The sequence below is a fragment of the Sciurus carolinensis genome, chromosome 2 (assembly GCF_902686445.1).
Source record: "Sciurus carolinensis chromosome 2, mSciCar1.2, whole genome shotgun sequence".
Taxonomy (NCBI): domain Eukaryota; kingdom Metazoa; phylum Chordata; class Mammalia; order Rodentia; family Sciuridae; genus Sciurus; species Sciurus carolinensis.
In genome coordinates, this window is record NC_062214.1 from 73,814,605 (window position 1) to 73,825,382 (window position 10,778).

Sequence of the window (10,778 nt, forward strand, 5' to 3'; positions counted from 1 at the left end):
TCCTGTTTTTATGTAGGCTTGGCTCAAGCCCTGGGAAGCATGGAGCTCATACAATCTTGTTATCCTCATTTGCAAAAAGAATAGAAAGTTAAGAAGACAAAATTAGGAACAAAAGAAAATTGTTTTTAGAATGAGAAAATAAATCTTAACAAATTAGAATTTTTTAGAAACTGAAAAATACCACAAAATCCAGGAAAACATTTTTTTTGTTTGTTTTTTGCGGTGCTGGGAATCGAACCCAGGGACTTGTGCTTGCAATGAAAGCACTCTACCAACTGAGCTATCTCCCCAGCCCCCAGGAAAACATTTTATTAGCTGCTTGCCATGTCTATATCATACTTGTTTCCCACATTTTGAATAGATGCTCTTTGATCAGTTTTGCAATGCTGCTTGCATAGAGAGATTGGAATAATTTCAGTCTTTCTTCTGACCGATGCACATTTTTATTTATTATTGATAGTTGGGATTTTTAACACATGTAGCCCCCACATACAGTGGAGCTATTTGCAATACTGATTGAAAAGAAACCTACAGATATAAGAATTCTATAAACACTACTTTGTGCAATTCCCATCAAAAAAGAAAAACAGAACCACCCAGTTTATGATCCTTATAAAGTATGTTTCTGAGAGAAAGAGAGAGAAAGAGAGATTCTTTTTTTGACTATTGCCTGTGATAGCTGCCTCCTGGGCTTATGACTCTCAAGTCTGATGATTAGGTCTGAACATTCACTGCCCACACATTTCTGCTTCTGGGAACAGTGGAACCTCTTTCTGTCATGAATATTTTCTGGCTATAGCTAGCATAGTTTCATTTCAGTAGTTAAAATGTCCAGTCCTGTGTGGTCCATCTAGGTTAGCGCTCACACCTGCTTGAGACTTGGAGGGCCTTAATGGGCAGAGGCCCATCTCCTCTTTTGTAAGCTTTCATTTCTGACCTTTTGGGGTTGGTGTTGGGGCAAATGGAAAAGGCACACCATTTGTCCAATTACTATCAAAAAAGAAAAACCAAACCATTCAGTTTATAATCCTTATAAAGTGTGTTTCAGAGAGAGAGAGAGAGACAGAGAGACAGAGAGAGGGAGGGAGGGAGAAGGGCCTATTTTGAGTATTGCCTGTGATGGCTGCTTCCTGACTTATAATAACTGGTTGCTGCAGTTATCATGTTTTGGGTGTGGGCCTTCCAGGTGACTAAGGTGCTTTGCAGAGTTGCTCATGGGCGGTATTTTGGAGCACCCCCACAGCACCTCGTAATATGAGAATATGCTTCCTTAAGCTGACCACTTTCCACGTTTTCTTCTAGGCTTCACAGCAATCTCCTCTACCCTTCTCTTCTGGGTCATTTTACCCCTCTAGGTGGCCTACTTGGGCAAAGGGTTCTCTAAGTGGCTTTAGGTCAGTTCCTTCTGCAAGTCCCAAGACTGGTCCCAGTGAAAGGTTCACACTGCAGGAGCAGAGCTACCCCCACTGAAACATCAATCTCTCTTTTTCTGCTTTCACTCCCACACTTGCTCTTGCTATGTAGTCTCAGGCCTCTGAAGTGTCTCTTTGCTTTCAGACTCCACAAGACATGCACCTTTTTATGTTCTTCTTGATGTACCTCTTGCTTGGCATAAAGTCGGGGAGATGAAATTCCTTCCTGCTGCCATGGGGTGGAGAGAGACCTCTTAGTATCTGCACAGGAAAGCATTCATTCTCCCTTCAGTTGCACAGATTATAGTGTGGGGAATGGGAGAGGATTCCTGTTGGCAGAACTGGTTTTAGCAGCATTAGAGCTTTGGAACTTCAGTGTAGGTTATAGGGTTTTTTTTGCCATATTCTGTTTTCTTCAGGTAAAATCAAAACACATTCCCTCCCAATTTAACCCCATATTACAGCAACATATATCTCCATCCATTTTTTTTCTTTTTCTCAATCAAGCTTGTATCAACCATTGCAGGTCTTACACCTCTGACCTTCACTCCCAATATGCCCATAGAGAACATTTCCCCGCTTTGGCCAATCTAATTGCTCTTTTGGTTGTCCTCATTGCTTAGGAACGTGGCCTGACCCATCTATTGTCAGATTTCCATCCAGTTCTGGCCTGACACCACGTGTGCTGTGTCACTCCTTCCCAGTATGTCTATGGAAGTTTCCTATGTCATACAATTATTAAACATCAACAGTTTTCTTTGCAGTCACTCAAAGGGGCATATTTGGAGGTGATGGTGAAGGTGGTAGTATTGGTGGCACAGATGTTGGTGATTGTGGTAGTATTTGAGGTACTGATGGTGCCAGAGGTAGTAGAAGAGGTGAAGGTGATTGGGGTGGACATTGTGGAGATGGTGGAGTTGATAAGGGGATGGTGGAAGTGGTGGTGGAGGTAGAGGTAAAAGTGGAGGTGGTGGTAGAGGACATTGTGGAGGTGGTAGAGTTGATTGATGTGTCATCCTTAAAGCAAAGGAGGACAGTAAAGCACCATGTCCCTGAATGCCCCCTTTCTGTTCCAAAAACCTCACCAAGTTAAGGGAAAAATGAGAACAAGTCTGGGTGGGAAAGTCCAAATACATATTATCTTAAAGGACAATGACTTTCTCTTCTGCACACTGAAAACTAGGACAATTTAGTGTTATCCGTAGAAAGCTACTTTCTTGCATGTACACCAGGACAGTGGCTCCTCGGTAAGCTAGTGAGACAAGCAAACTAAGCAAGCTAATGCTGATGATGTCACTGCTTCTGCAACCTAATGTATAAAACCACTCTCGGAGTGGGGGCGGGCATGAAACTGAGGGCATTGTGGAAAGGATGTATCACTCATCTGGTCGGCTGCCACTGGACAAAACACCATGAGGAAGAGGAGGCACTGCTTGGAAAGCATTGTGAAGGATGGAGGTATGCTCTGTTCAGCTTGTTGACATTGAACTCTTCTTGGAGCAGTCTTTGATCTCCTGTAAGCTTTCTCCAATAAGCAATGTCTTCCATGCTGTCTCTGGGCACTTTCTTTGGCTTGTCTGCAACCTACCCTACTACCCTGGCACAACTGGGCTGTGGATGAGACAATGGGGGATTGGTGGAGGTGGCAATGGTGGTGGTGGAGGTAGAGGTGGAGGTGGCAGGTGGTTGTGGGCATTATGGAGGTCGAGGTGGTGGAGTTGATAGGGGTGGTAGAGGTGGTGGCAGTGGTGGTGGTGGAGGTGGAGGTGGTAGTGATGGACATTGTTGAGGTGGAGGTGGTAGAGTTGATAAGGGGATGGTGGAAGTAATGATGGTAGAAGAAGAGGTGAAGGTGGAGATGGAGGTAGTGGTGGAGAAGAGGTGGTGGAGGTCAGGGAGGTGAAACTGATGCATCTGTGGCAGAACAGACATAAAGCAATGTCTCTTCTATGCTCCAGGAAACGAACTTCCACTGAATACAATCTCCCTGAGGTTGAGGTAACAGCAAAAGCAATTAAAAACTGAATTATATGAAAAAGGGTGAGCAGACAACACAAATAGGAGAAGACCCAGGTTTAAATCTAAAAGAGATCTTAGATGCAGAAAATAGAGAGATATTTTAAGAACTCATTGAAACACAGTCCTGAGCAGAGTAAATGAAAACTAATTCATACCTAGATACATTGCAGTGAATTTTCAGAACTTCAAAAATGAAGAGAAAGTTGGGTACAGTGCAGTACACCTTTAATTCCAGCTACTCGGGTGTCTGAGAAAGGAGAATCACAAGTTTGAGGCCAGTCTCAGCAAGTTAGCAAGACCCTGTCTCAAAACAAAAAAATTTAAAGGGCTTGGGATGTAGCTCAGTGGTGGAGTACCCTTGGGTTTAATTCTCTGTACTGGAAAAAAAAAAAAATCTTAAAGGCCATTGAGATAAATGACAGATTGGGAAAAGAAGTAGGAGGGCTGGTGGTCCTGGAATTGTAACTGACAGCAGATTGGCAACTAAACATTCCAGAAGAAAATAAGGAAAACTAACTGGTGAGTACATAAACATTTCCAGGCACACACAGGGGTTCTGAAAATATCAGCACTAGTCACGGATCCTCATCTGAATATAAAAAATAACTAAGGTTTGAACTTTGGAAAAAAGGAAAATAACCCCAAAGCGAAGAATGAGATAAAGAAAACAATGAAGAAGAAAATTCCATGAACCAGTTGACAAACCTAAATTAGTATTAATTATAAATAGAAGCATTAATAACTGATCTGGGTGGACTACAAAAAGGTGATGGAACTAAAACATTGGGAAACAAAAAATACAGAAGACAAGAAGTTACAAGGAAACTTATTTTGAGAGTCATATATTCTACAGAGAGACCTTTAGCTTTCAATGATGTTAAATAATCATGTTAAACATTTAAGAATGACCTCTCAAAGAATGTAAGTAGAATGCATATCTGCAAACCAGTTGGAAAAATTTAGGAACAAAGAAAAATTTTCAAAAATTAGAAAGCAGGAAAGGAGGCGGGAAAGGAAGCAAGATAACTCATGGTCAATCAAGCACAGGAACGAGATGGTGGAAATCACTCCAGGTAGGCTGGAGGAAGGGCAGCTCCTATGGCCAGAGAAGGTGTAGGTTGGGGAGACCACTTTCCTACAGCACCTCTTTAGCTCCCTTTCAGCCTTACAGAGTGAGCTAGAAACCTCACAGACAGAGGCAGGGAAGTAAAAGTGGCCTGGCTGACACAACAATTAGCAGAATCATTGATCTACCTGTGCTGGATCCAACTCCTACCTCCATTCAACACAAGTCATTCTTTCTCTAAGTTCTTGTTCTTATTTCCAAACCAGTGCAATGTGCCTTTGTTGTTGCTGGGCCTCTGCAGCTCTTCAGGGTTTAGTATGTTTCTGATCCGTGGTCAGCTTACATGGTTGTAACAGTCAAGCAGCCATGACCCTAGAGTGAGGCATATGTTTGCATTTTTGAGAAGAAACAAGTTACACACAACATACTTCGACAGTTTGTTTTCTACTAAATCTGTGCTCCAGGTGCTTCCCTATGGGTTGTGCCACCCATGAAGTTTCAGAAATAAATGTGTGGCCTCCCAATTAAATGTGGATGAAAAGGAAAGGATGATAGGATCTGTGGTGCTTGCAAGAAAAATGAATTCCTTTCTGCTCACATTTTCATGTGGCTATAGAATTTTAAATTGGCCTCTTAAAACCCACGAACTCCATAACCCAGATATGGCACAGCCTACTCCTATTTTAGGAAGCTATTTGAAACCTGTTCCATCAAAGGGAGTGAAAGGGCTTGATGGATAAGCCTTCTGCTTTCTCTCTGTGCCCATTTCATGCTACCCATTTGTTTCCTTGCTTTGAAAAGAAAGTCAAACAGAAGGCAGGAATAAGTGGCCTCTCCACCTGACCTTCTTTTCTTACATTGCAAAAAGATGATTCTTGCTGGCCTGGAGTTAGAAGAAAAGAAACCTGCAGCCTTTAGTGAAAAAAGTCTGGGCTCCTGGGGAGAGGCTGCGGCTGCATTTAAAGAGACAGCCTTGACAAACCTCAGTAGGTTCTGAGTGATCTGGGACTGACTGATGTAGGAATGTACAGAAGGCACATGGTATTTGGGGTGCTCGGTATTTGTGCACTGGAGGGTGCTTTACTTTACATGTCAGCTCCCCCTGGGCATTTCCATATGAGCTGTATTGGCATTGCCCATGCTCCCTCCAGACACCAGGACTCAGCTACCTGCTTTGTCCTCAGATACTTGTTCCTTATAGATGTGTCCCTCAATACCTTAAATGCCTTTCTACAGACCATCTTCTTTTTCTGTAGTAAGGACATTTAAAACTTTTTTTTTTTTCTTTTCCATAATGTTATAGTTTGGATCTTAAATGTCCCCTGAAGGCCTATGTATTAAGGGCTTAGTTCTCAACTTGGTACTGTTGCGAGGTGGTGGAACCTTTAAAAGGTGGGATCTAGTAGGAGGTCTTTTTAGCTATTGGGGAGTACACTTGAAGGGGAAAGTGGGACCCAAGCCCCTTCCTCTTCCTCTCTCACTTATTCCCAGCCATGGGGTAAACGATTTTGCTGTGCCATGTGCTCCCCAACATGATGAACTGCCTCACTGTAGATCCAAAAGCAGTAGTCCAACTGACCATGGACTGAAACCTCCAAAACTATGAGTCAAAATAACCCTTTTCTCTTTATAAGTTGATTAGCTCAGGTATTTGTTACAGCAATGGAAAACTGACTAACACACATGAAAATTACTACGATAGGTACTCTTAATATTATTGGTCAGTTTAGTATGCTGACCTATTTTTTTTTTAAGATAATTTTTTTTTTTTTTTTCCTTGAGACAAAGTATCACTATGCAGCCCAGGCTAAATTTGAACTCCTGGGCTCTAGTGATCCTCCTGCCTCAGAGCCTCCTGAGTAGCTGGGACTACAGACATGTTCCACCACATCAATTTGGGTGACTATTTTTGAGTTCCCACTATGCACCTAACACAACTGAGAGGCTGCCTTTAAGGTGCCGCTTTGCATATCTGGAAGCTGATGTGGAATACAGGACTGTCCCAGTCCACACTTAACTGAGTCTGCATTTCATAAGATGATTTTAAATTTAAGGGCACTCTGATCTCCACTGAATTTTCTTCTAAGGAAGAAATCCATCAGAAGTAAAACATTTGAATACTGCCCACAAACTTTCAGTTTTCCCTCAGTCTTTATTTTTAAAAGGAGCTTGAGATCCTTGAACTTTGTTTTTTGTTTGTTTGTTTGTTTTTGATTTGTGGTCTTGCTCCCTGCTGTTAGAAGACACTGGCAGTAGGCACTTTGCTCACATATTGGTCAATTAGTTCCCCATCCTCCACTGTACGCCCCTAATTTCCCTAAGGCAATCATGCCATTAGCCACAACACAGTCAACAGGAAACAATGCCAGGCCATTAGGTGGAGAGGATGAGCAGGAAGCACCTCAGCACAGAGAGCTGTGGACACTGCTCTTGCCTTCATTTCCCTGCAGGAAAGAGCAGATGTAACTGATGAAGCAGGCTGTGCGTTAAAAGGTGTGTCAGCTGCCTGGAGTCCACCATGGTCTTCACCTTTTATAACTGACTGTGTCGTCTGAGCATGCAGTGTGTATTGAAGAGGACTCATTTTTTTCTTCAAGATTAGAATACTTTAAAGGAAATCTGCTGGCTCCGTTGCCGGCAAGAAAAGCACATTCTTTTCCATGTAGTTCCCCGATTCTCTTTTGAACACCAAAATAGAACAGGTGAGGCAAAGATGAATAGTTGTCTTAACCTAAGTCCAGAACAAAGTACTAAAGCCTCAGAATTAAGCAACCAATAGTACAACGACCAGAATCTCACCCTTAATGATTCTTTATAGAGCTTGGCAGGGAGCAGATACCTCGAATTACATGTGATGTGTGTACTACTGAAATGCTGTTTTCTAAAATTAATATTTACAATTATATTGTTTTGCAAATGGGATGCTTACTATTGAAGGAACCTTATGACGAGATCTCTGAATAAGGCAATAAATCCTTTTGGCTTATTTAAAAGTAAAATCAATATAATAGAATTACAGAAGGTGCCAACAATGAAAAAAACTAATCATATTTAATCTCCAAACTCATATATGACTCAGTTATGATCTTTTTTAGTTTTTATATGCAAGGCATATATGTTTTACTTAATTGAAATTACAAAATCAAAATAGCATCAGATTCTTGTCTCTCCCACCCTATATGAGAGCTTATTTTCCACTTTTAAAAATTATTGTATATTTAACTTACTTCTGATTTTTTACTATGATAGTAAATGTGATGAATGTTTGAGTTTATCTACTGCCACCCACATATGATGTCTTCTGGTTAGTAAGAATGGCCTCTTTTTGAACCTTTCACTTTGGTGTCTTCTAAAAGAAATTGGCACAAATCAGGTACCTTTTTTGTGGAGGAAGATTTTCTGAAATCAAAGTATGATAGTCAAGACATGAAACATTGTACTTGTTACTGAATACAAGCAGAAATATCTTTTATGGGCAAATTGAGGCCTAACTACTGATCCTCTGTCCTATAGGATCCTCAAGCAGAAAAAAAAAAAAAAAAAAATCCCTAAATTCTTCAATCCAACAGGGTTTGTTAGCAGGGCACTAAGTTAGCAGGGGTTTGTGTGCCAGGCACTGTGATGGGTACTTCATTAACATTTTCCTATAGAGGGTAGCCCATCAAAAATGGAAAGATAGCATTCTAGACCTTCTTATAAGATAGTTATTTTCTGGAGGTAATGAAGGGAGTTTTCTGTTACTGTAAGAAAGTACCTGAGACAATCAACTTTAAAAGAGGAAGGTTTATTTTGGTTCACATCTTTGGAGGTTTCAGTTCATATTTGGTTGGCCCTGTTGCTTTTGAGACTGTGGCAATACAACACATCATGATCACAGTACATGGCAGAGGAAGCTGCTCACCTCATATTTTGCTTTTGTCTTTAGATCTGTAATCTACCTGGACTTAATTTTTTCAAATGGTTTTATAATTGATCCAATGCCACTTAGCTAAAATACTTTTTTCTCCCACTCTTTGATATACCAACTTTTCAAAAACAAAGTGTTAAGGTAAGCTTTGGCATTTTTCTAGCTGTAATATTATGATGCATGTATTTTGGCTTTCATCCAGGGTTCCTGACTTATAACTCCCAAGGCAGACCTCGAAACTAGAATCTCTTCCCCCAAGGTATGTCATAGACACTAATCTTCCCCTACTATTATATGGTCATAAGTTCTCTATCTCTTTTTAAAGTCATAAGACCCTGTGCAAAACGTAAGACCCTCCTCAATTCCAAAATGGTCCTGCCCCATATCCATGAGGAAGGAGTATGAAGAATTTAGACGGACAGGACTTGCTGGGTTTCCACAACAGTCAGGCCTATGTAATGAAGCCTCTGTGAAAATCCAAAAGGACTGAGTTCAGAGAGCTTCCATACAGATGAAAATGTGGAGGTTCCTAGAGGGTGGTGCCCCCAGAGAGTTCCATGTCCCTTCCCATATGCTCTGCCCTAAGCAATTCTTTATCTGTATCCTTTCTAATATTTTTTACAATAAACTAATGAATGTAAATATTTCCTGGAGTTTTGTGAGCTGCTTAAACATGTTAATTGAACCCAAAGAGGGGGGTGTAGGAACTTGGATTATAGCTGGTTGCTCAGAAGCACAAGTAAAGCAATCTGGGACTTGTGACTGACATCTGAGGATTGGGGTAAGCTGAGCCCATAACATGTGGGATCTGACACTAACTCCAGATAAATAGTGTCAGGATTGAATTAAATTGGAGGACACCTGACTGGTGTCCACTGCAGAATTGGTCGTTTGCTAGTGAGGAGAAATTCCCATGCTGTTTGAGGTCACAAAAGCCTGCAGTTCTGATTGTTGTGGTGCGAGAGCTGAAGAAACAGTTTGTTTTTCCTATAGACTAGACTCTCACTTTCACTTGTCATTAATCTATTTCTCTATCCTTGGAACAATATCATGCTGTCTGAGATACTGCAGCTTTATAGTTAGTCATGATATAGGGAAGAGGAAATTCTCGTTCTTTTTTTCTTTTTATTTTTTTATTTCTCCAGACTGCATTTTGATTAATTGTACACAAATGGGGTACAACTTTTCATTTCTATGGTTGTACACAATGTAAATTCACACCATTTTGCAATCATATGTGTACATAGGGCAATGATGTCTGTCTCGTTCCACCATCTTTCATACCCTCACCTCTCCCCCATCTCATTTCCCTCTACATAATCTAAAGTTTTTCCATTCTTCTCTTACCCCTACTCCCCACCCCCATTATGTATCATCATTCATTTATCAGAGAAAACATTTGGCATTTGGTTTTTTTGGTTTATTTCACTTAGCATGTTATTCTCCAATTCCATTCATTTGCCTGCAAATGCCATGATTTTATTCTTCTTTTTGACTGAATAATATTCCATTGTGTATTTATACCACAGTTTCTTTATCCATTCATCTCTTGAAGGGCATCTAGGTTGGTTCCAAAATCTAGCTATTGTGAATTGAGCTGCTATAAACATTGATGTGACTGTGTTACTGTAGTGTGCTGATTTTAAGTCCTTTGGATATAAACCGAATCCTTGTTGTTTCTTAACAGTGCCTTGAATATTCTTGATCCTTTGAATTTCCATGTAAATCTGAGGATTATTATATGATTATTAGCATTCTTCAAAGAACTTGCTTGGATTTTTTTGATATCCCAGAGATCAGCTTAGGGAGAACTTATATTTTAACATTATTGCATTTTTAAATCTAAAATTGGGAAAAAAGGTGTAAATGTCAATGATATGTAAAATATTACAATTCTAATCACTAAAATAAGAGAAATCCTGGATTTACATATGAAGTTATGACACCCTATATTGATTTCATATACTTATGTTGTGAATTCATATGAATGAATTTACATAAGACCCTCTTGAGTCACTGGGATTACAGATGTGCACCAACACACCTGGCTTGAGGGATTGGTTTTTGAGGACTTTTTTCCCTCTTGCAGTGAATCCCAGGAAAAGTATTCTGAAAATTCTGGCATAAGAGGTGATTTTCAGTTTTCCAATAGGTGGTTTCCCAGTGGTTGGTGTCTAGAAGGAGAAGTCAATAAACATTTATTGATCTGACTTGATTTGTATAAAAGGGAGCATGTTAGTCAACTTTTCATTGCTGTGACCAAAATACCTGACAAGAACAACTCAGTGAAAGAAAAGTTTATTTCGGATCACAGTTTCAGAGATCCAGTCCAAGGTCAGCTTGCTTCATTGCTCTGGGCCCCAGGTGAGGCAAA

General features: G+C 40.4%; 1 protein-coding gene across 1 annotated transcript in view; it reads right to left on the reverse strand.

The window, feature by feature from the left end:
- The window catches only part of LOC124976342 (growth arrest-specific protein 7-like), a 45,100-nt gene extending 42,787 nt beyond the window's left edge, over positions 1–2,313 (reverse strand). The window contains 1 exon segment of the mRNA XM_047539271.1: positions 2,181–2,313. Within this exon segment, the coding sequence (XP_047395227.1) occupies positions 2,181–2,313 (133 nt within the window).
- Between the last annotated feature and the right edge of the window lie 8,465 nt (positions 2,314–10,778).